The sequence below is a fragment of the Lepidothrix coronata genome, unplaced genomic scaffold, assembly GCF_001604755.1.
Source record: "Lepidothrix coronata isolate B3197 unplaced genomic scaffold, Lepidothrix_coronata-1.0 Scaffold84, whole genome shotgun sequence".
Lineage (NCBI taxonomy): Eukaryota > Metazoa > Chordata > Aves > Passeriformes > Pipridae > Lepidothrix > Lepidothrix coronata.
Window position 1 is genome coordinate 839,303 of NW_016690264.1, and position 13,222 is coordinate 852,524.

General features: G+C 41.3%; 1 protein-coding gene across 5 annotated transcripts in view; it reads left to right on the forward strand.

The window, feature by feature from the left end:
* CHCHD6 (coiled-coil-helix-coiled-coil-helix domain containing 6) overlaps nt 1-13,222 on the forward strand; it is a 109,667-nt gene that overhangs the window by 22,525 nt on the left and 73,920 nt on the right. For 3 of the 5 annotated variants that reach the window (XM_017820676.1, XM_017820677.1, XM_017820679.1), the window contains exon 5: nt 8,470-8,490. The exons of the other annotated variants lie outside the window; for them this stretch is intronic. In XM_017820676.1, coding sequence (XP_017676165.1) covers nt 8,470-8,490 — 21 coding nt within the window. The remainder of the gene's footprint in view (nt 1-8,469; nt 8,491-13,222) is intronic. 5 annotated transcript variants of the gene reach the window in all.

Here is a 13,222-nt window from a genome sequence, read left to right on the forward strand (position 1 = left end):
TCCTGTTGGCACAAGGTGCAAATATCAACTCTTATTCAAGAAATGCCAAGGGACAGTCACATTTAAAGACTGTGCAGGCTCAGAGATGATTTCTGTCTTTAACAACACATCTAATTATCTAGCAAGGGGGAATGGTATGATACTCCAGTGATTTATCTTGGAAAGGAGTTTAAGGATATCAGGCTAGTGAGTGGAGGTTTGCATTCTGAAAGTTAAGGTGTTTTGGAACAGAATATGCTGATCATCACCATCATGTCAGTAATTCTGATTTTTGGAGACTGAGAATGGAAACTAAAGCTTGCAATGGCTCTTTGCCTTGTTGTAAGAAAGAATTTATGGTAACTTGTAATGTGAGTTGAGAGAACAGCCAGTGTTGTGGAAAACTTGGGAGGAGAAGGGAGTCTGCTTTGGTCTGTTAGTGTCCTATTTGTTGTGTGTTTCTTCCCCAACATTGTGTTAGTAGATCTGGTCCTTTTTACTTGGCAAATCCAAGTGAGTGAGTTCAGAGTAGGCTTTGCTTCCCTGGGGGTTGTGGTCTGAAAAGGATCCTGTGCTTACTGCTCGGGCACTGTGACCGGCGTGAGGAGGAAGGTGGGGATGGAGAACATGATCTCAGCAGCCGCCTGTCTCATTTCTGTCAATGTAAAGAGCTTTACAGAGACAAGTAATATTTTGCAATTGAGTTTCTCTTTTAAAGACACTCTGATGCTAATGTTGATTTAATAAGGTTCTCTCATTCTCTCTCCTTGCTTAATTTGAAACGTCTAATTTTGTGCTTCACAGTTCTGAACACAGAATTAGTGAGGGAAGAAGAGCCGGAGGCAGGGGGAGCAGAGTGCCACACCAGAAGTTGCCAGGGGAGATTGATTCAATAGAGTGAAAAGGTGCAAAAGGTTATATGACCACAGATCAGAACAACGTGATGGTGGTACTAATGAGAAGGAGAGCTTCATCCTTTAAAATGTTTTAAGATCTCTGTGCATGTATAACCAACCTTAAATGGAAAAGGGAGCATTGGAGTGTCGGTTTCTTTGAGTGGATTTTTCTTTTGATTTTTATATGGATGAAATATATAATATATGACAGGCAGCAAGGATAATGTTCTGAGATAAATAAGCATTTAAAGGTGTTTATTTTAAAGGTTGTTTTGCTAAGTGCGGCGTTTATTTTCAGAAATGTTGAGAGGTTATGAGAGATTGTGAGTTTGATCTGGCTAATTTATTTTGTCTGAGCCTGAACTTGTGTTTTTCCTGCTGTAATTTTATTCTTGTGGAAGAAGCTATTGACATCCATGGACATTTAATTCTTTTGTTTTGGGGATAAATGTAAATTTTCCAAAAGCACAGTGCCATAAGTTTATCTAAAATACTGTACAAATGATAATAGTAATACAAGCTTTTCCTTTGCCTCCTGATTTGTTAGTGCACCTGTTCTCTGCCTCTTAGGAAACCACACCTATGCAACAGAGTTGAAGCCTAATTTGCCACTTGCTTGAACTGGATGACAGTTCTTCACACAACTAAATGGACAGTGTAAAAGGAGTACAAGTTATGTTCAGCTTAGTTTTATGATAAGCTGCCAACATGTTTCATTGGAAGCCTCATTAAATCGCAATTAAATCCACAGGAAAAAAAAAATAGGCCATCTCAGTGAATACTTGATAGATGAGTTTATGGTTTTCAGTGCTGGCCAGGGGCATAATCTGCTTCTTGCGGTTGGAGCTTGGTGAAAGCTTTGGTGAAGTCTCACCACAGGAGCACCAGAAAACAGCCCCAAGCACTGGAAGCTGCCTGTGGATGATGATCCTCCTCATGCATTTCTTCCATTTCATGCCCTTGATCAGGTGGAAGTATTTGCTTCCTGACTCAAACCAAGTATAACACCCTGCACTCTCCCTTTCTTGTCACATTGTTTCTGGTAATAGGAGCTGAACTTCAGCCAATTGCTTCTGTTGAATTTGATAGCTAACACTGGATTCTACAGAGTTATCTCAAACATTTGGTTGGGGAGTGCACTTGACCAAGCCAGTCTGCAGAACAAATGAAACTTTAGGGCCAACTGTTAATATGGATTCTAAAAAAAGCCTGGACCTGCCTTGAGGGGTTTCTTTTCTGCTGACTTTCAGTGCCTATAGTAACTAGTCTCCAGGAATATTTATCAGATCACTTGCCTGTCTGGTTATTTCCAGTCTATTGCACTGGTAAACTTATTTGATCAATAAATCAATCAACAGGTTCTTAAAATTACTTTGATTGACTTTGGAGGTGTGGCACACCAAAGGAGTCTACAGAAAGTAAACGATTGTATATGCCCCAACTATAATTACAGAGCAAACAGAGTGGAGATATGTTTGTAAATAGTATCTACTACTATAAATATAGCAATCTGTCTTTGGGGTTCTGTGATACTCTGTGCTGGATTGACTCTTTCAATTTGCAGACTCATGAAGCATGAGTCTTAGCAGTCAGATGACCTGAGAGAGCTATATTTAGAGCATACACTATTTTAAAGCTAAATTTCAAGCTTCTTGCTTCTGATTAAAAAGTCCAGCAGTAAATACTTCTCTGGTTCCTTAGCATGTGGCATCATTTTTTTGAGCTGCAGAAGCTTCACTGAGAGCAAAATGTTGTTTTCTTTTCCTAAGGAAAGTTCCTCAAACTGCTTGACTCTTCCTGCTGCACCCAGTCTATATCTTCCTCTTCTCGACAGCAGCAAGACCTGGTTTGTGGTCCTTGTTGATAAGACTACCAGGTACTGCTCCTTCATAGAAAGAGAGAATGATCTCCACCCACCCCTGATTTTTTCCAGGCCATCTGCCTTGAGCATGAGTGTGTTGCATTGCCCAGTAAATGGTCATTGAATCAGCTTTGAGTTCTTGTAGTTCTTACAAGCGTTAAGCATTTCCACAATATAAAAACTGCTCTTTGCAAATTGTCCTATCAGATGGAAATCAACATTTTGCTGGCAGTGACATAGATTTGCAAGTTGCTCTTGATACGATCATTCCCCGGAGATTGCAATGTAAAAATGAAGAATGCAGTTTTACAATAGCCTGAAATCCTTGTTGTTGCTGCATCTACACTCCTCCTTTTGCAGATGATTTCATTATGATATACTCGGACTTCATTAAAAGATGCAACCTTGCAGCATTTCCTCTGATCACAGCCTTGAAAGGAGCTGAGGCTTGCATGTATTTGAGAGCCAGTATGTTCTCTCCCTAAAACACACAGTGGTTTGCAAGTGCTTTGGAAGCAAGAATCAGAGTCTCTAGTGGACATTTTGTCTGTAGCTCAAAACCACAACTTAATTGGCAGCCTTTTCATAACCTAGGACATGCTGCAGGCAAAGACTGAGGTACATTTTCAGGATTGGTTGTAGGGAAATTTGGTGTTGACTGCCTGTGTGTCTTAGTGGTCACAGAAATGAGGGAGGTAGTAGTCAAGTTCCTCATTTCTATGTTTTTTAATTCCTTGGGAAGTCTCTGATTATTCTCTCCACGTGTTTTCACTTCATAGGTAACACCTTACTGCAAGCATGATTATGTATGTGTACTAGCACAGACCATTTATTTTACCTTGAGTCCCCTGTGCTTTTTGTGGTCCTTTCAGTATGGCTTTGGAATCCATGTGATTTATACTAAATGTTGATTCCTGTATGTCTTTCCCACATACATCTTGGCCAACTGGTAGCTTGGATTCTGCCCTCGGAAGGATACCAACCCTGTAAAGCTGTGTGAAGTGTGTTTTGTCTATGTCTGTGATGAAAGAACAGCGAGAACAGGAAAATTTACAAGGTTATCAAAGGGGGTAAAAACATAAAATATGATGTTTGAAAGTGCACCTGACTCTCCACCTGCAGAGGTATTCATAGAGACAATCAGAGGATGCATGACCATGGCTGAAGGCTTTCAAGAATTTTCTTACTCAACTGTATAATTAAGATAATCTTTACCTGTATTAAAAAGCAGACCCAAAGTCAGCTGCATTTCTTTTAAACTATATAGTATTTGAGGTATTTTTTTAAATAAAAAAGAATAGATTTCTAATCTCGTGGCAGGAAATTTGTATTCACTGTACTATACTAACCTGTGTCCATTGGCTGGTGCCTATAAATATCTCTTTTGGTCAGAGACAGGTAAAAATTGCATGTAATGTCTGGGAGCAAATGCGGAAAGGGAATTCCTTCCCAACTCACAGGATTCATCGTTTTTACTGCTTGAAGGCATGTGGGTTGATTATGCATGTCATCTTGACTTTTTTCAAAACAGTGGTTGTGTTTGAAATACTATGTTTGACTCGGAAGCTAATATATTTGGTATTTAAGAATCTGGCAAGAGAAAGCTCTGTCCCCATATGCATGCACAGCAATGGGATTGGGATGTAGGCATGCATAACTGTTATTTTCCCCCGTCTGTCCTATCCCTAGAAAGCCATATGCCACCCTTAGGCTAACGTAACGGGAGTCTGTATTAATGATTATGAGCTAGAAATAATCCAAGAAGAGTTGAGTGGCCTTTGTTTCTAGCTTTCTGAGAAATACCTCCTTGACTCAGTAGGGTCTGAAATATGTTCTGGGATAGGAAGTCATAATTAATACAGAATTTCATGATGCCCTCACTTGAGGGTTGGTTGTTTTGGGGGATTTTTTGTGCTAAATTGGTCAGGGACTTGGAGATTCTTAAGTCTAACAGGCAGAGTAGGAATTTAAGCAAGGAGGTAAAAATTTAGAAGGAGTCGTTGACTCACCTGCTATCAGAAAAAAGCATCTTGAGCATACATCTCTAGAGAGGCTGTGCTCTGCAAGATTTCTATAGACATTGAATGCCTTGTCTGTTGGCAGCGTGCAAAATGAAAACTGTATGTATGCATGTATAGAACTGGTGATGGGAAAAGGAGAATGTGGAAATGGGCTGAAGTATTAAAGCAAGCAATGAAAGCAGATGGTTTACTTTGGATTTTATAAAATAGCTTTCTCTTTATTTTGTTTTAAATGAAAACCATCAACTGTCGGCATTGCAAACCTATTTGTAGCAGTGCCATAAGTATTAGGAGTGCAGTTGTCCCTGAATCATAAAAGGGCAAAGGGTTTTTCGGCTGCTTCCCATCTTCATGTTTATAGAATTGTGTATGCTCTGTACACATTAGAGTTGAGCAATTTCATCACAACCTTTCCTCAAAATTGATTGCTGTTCAGTGTCTCTTCCTGCTTCTCTCCCTTGTCAGTTGGTTACATCTCAGACTCTCATTACATTTAATATTGATACTGCTTCACTTTTTCACTAAACTAGAAGAGTTTAAGGGTCTGGCGTGGATACTGAAGGTCCAGATATTCTTTAAATGCTTTAATTCCTATCATTGTGGACAAGTTTAGTAGTGGATTATTGCTTTAAGAAGAAATGACTCTTTGCTCATTCAGTGATGAAGTCTGGTCATCAAGATGCTAGAATATGTGCTGCAGAGCTCTTCAGATACTGACATGAGTGCTAAAGTTGTCGCCAGCAGCTGTCTTGGGTTTTGGACACCTGCTGCCTCTCATTTCTTGCATCTCCCACTCTATCTTCCACTCCCAAAGTTGGCAGTGCCCCTAAAAATACTCTGTTTTGAGTTCTTAAGTAGAAGATCTCCACCAAGCTGGTAGTCTGGATTCCTGAGTCATCGGTCCTGCTGCAATGAAATGAGTTATATGACAGCATTGCCCTTGCTAAGGCTGCTATTTTATCCTACTGATCCCTTCCTCCATCCCCACCAATCCCAGAACTGTTTTGATTTCTCACTGCCATTCTTACATTTGCCCAGACTATGACAGACCTGAGTGCTGTGCCTGATGTGTAGGGGTGATGTTGCATATAGGTTTGGGAAAAGACATTGGGAATTGTCCATACGAGTGAAACACTAATTTAGCGCTGTATTCTTGATTCCATTGGAGGTTGGACTGTTGATATCTATATGGGAAAACATCCCCTGCCTGAGTAATTAATGCTCAAATGTGAAATTTTTGGAAGCACAGATGCATTACTTGCGTAGTTCCCATATTCAGTCAGAGTCTTCTCCGGGTGGACTCTGTCATCTTTCCCCCCCGTATGAATACTTAGGGCATGGGGTTGCCCGTTTGGCCTGAGAGCCTCTTTCAGTAACCTTTTGCCTCTGATACAGTTAAGAGGAATATCTTGATCTGATTTTGACCTCAAGTGATTAAGTCCTGTATTTATTCATCTTCCTGTGCTACCCAGTGAGTTACCTGGAAGACTTCTCTTTTTCAGGAGAAGAGTTCAAAAGTATTGACCGAGGGTGCTGAAAGATGACTTGTGTCCCTTGTAAAACTCACAAGCTGCCATCTGTGAACTAGAAGTGAAGCTCACTTGGTCAGGAAGCAAGGAAACCAGATATTGCTCATTTCTTAAACAGATTGCTTAAGCTTCAAAAATATTAGTGGGCAAACTGTGTCTTTTGTTGTCAGTCAAAGCTGGTAATTCAGGTCTGCAAAGAGATCTTGGCACATGCTTAGAAGGTAGCAAAACTTAAACCAGGAGCCCTCTAGAGTTTTCATTTTTGTATTATTTTATTATTGTATTTTATTTAGTCTGTGCTTCTCTCCAAATGTAGTTATTTTTTTCCCAATGCAGCAATGTGTCCTACTGCATGTACACATTTTAATTTTCTTATTTTCATTCAGTGGAGTGTATCTGTCTATTCTTGGAGTAATAATTTTCCCCCTCCTGAAAGCTGACAAAATTAAAGCCTTTGGCAGTACCTGCAGAAGAGATGCCCTGTGGTTATTAACACTGTTGTATTCCTCTAAAACCCCAAATCTGCAGCTGTGCATTGTATCTTATGGGGCACCTGATTCCTTCTCCTTGCTCTCTTCTCAGCAAGTATCCAGTATCACTTAGTACCTTGGGTTCATTTTGTCATGCAAGTGTTTGTCCACCAGGAATGTCAGTTCGTGGCTTGGGCACCCAGGGATGGCAGATGTACATCCAGTAAAGAGTTAATGGTGTGCATGACCTACCTGCTGAAATAATAACAGGCACCATAAAGAGTACTGTGTTCCTCCTGTCCATCTGCTGAGGATGGACAGCCTTGCAATTGCTAAAATGTAAAAACAAAGCCAGGTACATCTGTCCTGACTGTAAAAATCATCAGGAAGAAAAATATTATTCAAATCAGGCTTTTGTCAAGATTGTTCAGTGATTACCAGTGAACACCTGTTGTGTACTGGTTTGTTTGGCCATAGACTTGATGCTGCTATCTCAAACCTGTCTGCAGAAAGAGGGGAATTGGCTTCCCCCAGCTGAACTGTAGATGGTGAGTTCCAGCCCTCTGAACTGTTGCAAAGGATGAGGATGGATGACACCCATAGCTGATGACACATCACCCCTCAGTTTCCTGAAGTAGTTGCTCTGTGCCATTAAAATGATGGCAGATTCCATAAACATATTACCCTCCACCATCTGCTCCCTCTGGCACTGAACTATGACCAAGAGGAAAGTTCCTCGTGCCCTGTCAACTCCCCTCAAATAAATAATCATAATAAAGAAGGCCAGTATTTCTGAAGTTCGTGCTTAGCAAATGGGCTCTGATTGAATGCAATCCTGAGAGGCAGAGAAGGCTTGCAGCCCTTGACAGCAAATGAGAGCTGTACCTGCCTCATAAATGCCTTGGCTTCAGAAGGAGGTGGTTATGGGCATGAAATGTTTATCATCTTGTACTTGCTTTGCTGCTGCTGGGTTACTGTGAAAGTAAAAAGTAGTAATAAGTAAAGAAGAGGCAATACTGCAGCCTGCTTTTTCTGCTTGTTTCTACACTTAAATAGACTTGTGGACAAAGTAGGAGCAGGTGGAGGTAGCTCGGATTTGACAGAGGTTTGGACTGTGCACTAAAGATGTGTTCAGTTGCCTATGAAGGGGGATTTGATTGGAAATCTGATTAGCAGCTGGCTTTCTGTTAGGAAGCAGTCTTTGAAATTGTCCATGGAAGAAGATGACTTGCTATGTAGGTCAGCTTGTGCATTTAAAAATGCACTTGCGAAAGGATACTTGTTTTTTTTGCACATAATTGGAAGCAGCACAGTTGGTGACAACCTCCTTTTGAGTGTGCTGAGCACTGCCATGTTACATGTTGTGTATATCGACATCTCTGTCATTGTGCAGCACCTTGTATGGCTCCTTGGAACTGGCTATTTTCCAGCTGCCTTTGCTTAGCTCCCACCCTACATGGGGATCCTGCAGTAGGCTGTGGGGACTTTGCTTTGGTTTTGGGGGCACATGTGCTTTTGTTTTGTTTTAACAGCACGGTTCCCAACAGGGGACAGCACTGCATTGCCTAAGATGCTTGTCATTTTTAGGGAACTTTTCTAAACTTGTCATCCTAAAAGCTATATTGCACAGCAGCAGGCGGCCTCCATAAATCACTGATTTCTCTTTTTCTTCTCTTTCCCTTCCTTTCTCTGTTGTGCTCTCTTTATTCCAAGCCTGCGGATTTGGACGCCTGGGTAAGCTCTCTTTTTTTGTCTGGATCTTGCTTATTCCAAGTGTCATGTTGTTACTGCGCGCGTACAGATTGTTATTGCTGAGCACAGATGCAGGATTTTATTTTCTGTCATTACATTTTAAAAGGTGTTCAGCTAGAAAATTGCATATTATTTCCTCCATAAAGATTTTCACTGGCTCCTTTTGTGTAGCTTACAGCTGCTGAAACCGAACTTGATCTGGTGATGTGTGTTGTTGGCTAAGGGAGCAGCAGAAACAGGAGGAAATGAGGGTTACACCGGTACTGCTTTTTAAGGCACTGGGTTGCATCTGCATTCTGAAACAAAACCCAGTCACCTGCCTTAAAGAGAATGAGAGGTAGGACAAAAAGCCAGTGATTTTTTAGGCCTCGTGTGTCTGGAGTAGCAATTGCAGACAGCTCCATGGTAGTGGTGATATTTCTGCTGGTGCCAGTGGAGGTTGAGTCAAGGCTCCTCTATGGTTACTTGCCCGCTACAAGCCTCACTGTAAAGTTCTGCCTTAGTCTCAGGCACGAACTGCACAAACTGCCTCTTATTATTTCAGTGTTGCACTTTCAGCTCTGCCATTCCCTTTAGACTTGGTCAGGAACATGCCAGCTAGCTAATTTTGGAGTTAGCTCTGTTCTTCAGTGAATTGCTGTAAATTCCTTCTTCTCATCTAGAGATCTTTAATAGCATTTATGTTTTTCCCCTGCCACCTGGGCTGCTACCAGGACTGGAAGAGACTTGGGAAAGCATGAGGTGTTAGAAGCTGCAGTTGTGAAGTGGGGCAAGGTGAGGTGCCCAGCCAAAACATCTCTGCTGTGCTGCTGCAGGGATGCTACTGGGTACCTTTGGGGGAAGCTGATAACTCCTCTCAGCAAAAACAGGATGATGTAGAAGCTAGGCATTTGATAGATTTAAGGACCTTTCCTTTATCCTTGTAGCTTATTTCTCTGCTTCTGACTGATCTAGGCATCCTCTCACTAGCTTGTCTGTGAGTGGTGGAAGCATTTTGCCAGGAAGATAAATATTTTTGCAGTAATCTTGTCAAATTCTGTGACTCGCCTTTGAGGAAGTTCTTTATAGGTTGAGGTTTGGATCTTTCCTTCTAGCTTGAGTTGCCCTTTGCAGAGAGAGGGTTGGGTTGTTTGGTTTTTTTTGTCCTCCAGTAGAGTCTTCTCCATGCCCTCTCCCGAAATCCCAGAATCCCAACAGTGTTGTGGAGAGAGACAACCTGATGGTAGCAGTCAGCTGTGGGCTGTGCTGTTGCTGCACTTTATTCCTGGGTGCCACATTCCCTACTGTCATCTGACCCTGCCAAGAAGCCCTTTTTTGCCAACAGATTTCCTTCCTAGTTTTCGTGTTTAACAAGATGATGAGGTGGGATGTTGATTAAAAATAATAAAAATCTGGTGATACTTTGTGGAGGGCAAAGCCAAAGCTAATTTAGGAATGGCTGTAGCTAGAGTGAAGCCCAGGTCTAGAAGATTGGTTGCACAGTCTCATTTGTGGCATGTTGGTGTCAGTTCAGGACAAGGCTAAGAGTGTCTGGCTTTGTTCATAGAGAATGAACCAATATTCTTTCATTACCTCAATTAGGAGGCTTGTAAAATATTTCTTTTGGCCTGTTTGTCAGCGAGCAGACCAGTGCTTGAATTCTTCAGTATGTAATGCATAGCTTTAGAATGTGCTTGCACAGTTTATTTCTAGAAGAGTTACTTGATAAAGGGAGAGAAGGAAGCAGAGAATTGCATGTGACTCTGCCCTGACTCTTTGTCTCCGTTCAAAGCAGCACTGAGATAACCTGCATAACTTTGGACTGTGGAAAAAGTGTAAAGATAAAGCAGAGGAAGAATCTGAAAGAGCCCCCAACCAGTCCATGGATCCATGCCCGTGGAAACTCTAGTAGCGTGTTAGTAGTATGCCTCCACTGTCCTTTTGTAAGAATGCTTTGTAAGATTGCTTGTAACTTCTGACACCATCACAGGGGATTTTTGAGCATTTCTTGAATATGTCTTATGCCTTGCTTTTGTACAGAGAACAGTGGCCAATTGCAAATATGTCCCAGGGTACTTTAAGTTTTGGCTGCATTTCTGTGTTTTATAGCTGAGTACATTCTTCTTTCTCTCTCTCTCCTTTGTTTCTGTGTTCATACTTCTTGGACATCACACTCTGCTGTCCACATTCTACACAGCTTAGATGTTGTTTCTGGGCTTTGGTCAGCTCTTGCATAATATGTTTAAGCTCTGATGGTGTTTCTGCAGTGTGGAAGTTGAAATGCAGCTTTCTGATATCTGATTTTCAAACCAGTGTGTTATCATGCATATCTTCCCTTCTCCTTCCTTCTTTGGTTCTAAAGGCCTCTTTGTGAAAAGTGTATCTAGTGCTTTGTTTGGCACCTGCAATCTCAATCCCCTGTGGAATTGTAATCATCTCCATAGCAGCCAGTTCTGTCTGGGACATCACAGGCTTCTGACTTCAGGTAGGGAATAAGCAGCAGGACTAGGGGAACTCTTAATAAATATCCTATATTCATTCAAAATGTCCCTGGTTGCCTAACCCAGTTTGGAACAGTGAATATTTCAAATGACACATGCTCTGCCTGTACCGTTCATACTTCAAACGCCATCGTAAAGTGTACTAAAGTTTCTAGTAATAACAACTGGGGCTAGAGGGAAACAAAAAGCAACTTTGAAGCAGATCTGTCACAAATGGAATATTGCTCATTGTACTTCAATGCACTGAAACATCAGCAGCTCTTGAAAACAAGCAAGGCATCGAAAATATGTTTGTGTTGCAAGTACAAGTTTTCTCTGCAACCTCTGGTTCATCACACATTATGGGCGACAAGTGGAACGTAATGGAGGATAATATGGGAGAAATTACTTAGGGGGAAGAATGGGCAGAATTCTAACATTGTAGTCTGGAGTTGGGAGAGCCGGATTTGGTTCTTTGACATGAATTTTGTGAGACCCAAGGGAAGTGGCACACAGAATGTCTGTCTGCTGCAGGGCGCATTGGTGTGGAGAAATTATTCACTGTGGGCATGCCAGCTCCAGTGAGGTTTGCTTGAGAGTCCATGGGTCGTCATCATGTAGTTCAGCACCTTACTTGAGAGATTAGGTATTTGACTAGTGTTCCCTTCCAGAGTTGTCATATGGATAAATATCCTGAATTTCTTGGTGAACAAGGTCAGGCAAGCTCATGGGTTGAAAACATGAGTGAGTGTGTGGGTACAGAATGAAGCCTCTTGCCCACCTGTATTGTTACAACATCAGTTTTGAGCTTCCAGAATAGTCTGCTATCCCAATGTGACTAGCACATAATGAAGTTATTTAGATTAAAAGGAAGCTTTCTTGAGTTTTTAGGAATTCATCATTTCACTCTTTTTTTTTTTTCTTTCTTCCTTCCTTCACATGAAAAGCACCTTCCATCTGAATCATGCAGAGGGGTCGGTACTGTCTTATTCTTTTTTCTTTTCCTTATTTATTTTATCCTTAAGGAAATAGAAGTCACTGGCTTAGTAATCTGATTTTATGGGTGTTATGCAGAAAATCCACAGGAGAATCGGGGTCCTTTGGTCACCCACTAGACCGCCCTACCTTCTTATATCTGTTTCATTTTATTTTAAGTTGCTTAGTCCTTTTCTGTGGAGAAGATGGATATTGGTTGAGAGGGACAGCTATGGTTCTCTTACCAGAAAATGGTCATAATTTTGGCACTTACAAACTACTCATCACTGCCCCTATTGTTGCTGTGATATCTCTTTTTCAGGCTACATGTATGGGGCACCTCATTCTCATCTCTCTCCCCATCCTGTTCCAGCTGGTTTGCAGGTTAGAATTGTGTAGCAGGTCTGGTTAAAGCAAAGCTAGAGATTTTGCTTTTAATCAAATGTCTTCGAGAGCAAGAGGAAATAGATATGAATCTGTACTGCTTGTGTGTTACCCTCGTCTGGGGTGGCAAACATGGAACCCAAAATATTTATTTTTCTTTAAAAACAAACAGAAACACACACCACACCACTACAACCCTCCTATTTCATGTGCTCCTTTTCTTGCTTACTTATCAACCACCCTCATTGCCTAAATTAAAATCTCTTCTAAACCCTATTATAGCACTGTATTTCCATCAGCAGGGAAGCAGAAAGAAGGACATGCACAGTAACTTGCTTTCAGATGTAATTTTTCTCGTTAGCAATGGCTTTTAGCCATAAAATGACAGGTCTGAGCCCACAGGGATGTTTTTGTCCCAGCTGCTTAATCATATTGGACCAGCATTTTCTGTGGTTGTACCATCATCATTAGAAGTTAAGAGCAATGCTGCTGGGGTGTTATGGATTGGCAGGGTTTGTGTCCATGTTAAACAGGCTATTCATTCTGTTTTTTAAAGGTCTTCTGCCTACTGATGACTTATGTGGCCCCAGAGATTTTGGGGTGTGATGGGCAGTGAAGAACAAGTGCTATTCGTCTTGCTATTGCTGCTTGTTATTTTTAAACTTTAAAAGTTTGATTCGGTTCCATCAGTGCCATGTTTCCTTAATGCTAGTGCAGTTTTGGGGTGGGAATGCAATGAAGTGGTGCTGGGTGTAAAGAGCCAGAGGTCTACAGTTTATTGCTGTACCCACACAGACTTTTTTAATTGAGCACTGTTTAGTTGGTGACCAGGTTATTCTGAAGCAAGAGCTTATATGCCAGCTTTGCTGGTATATAAAGTCACATTTGTACTTTGG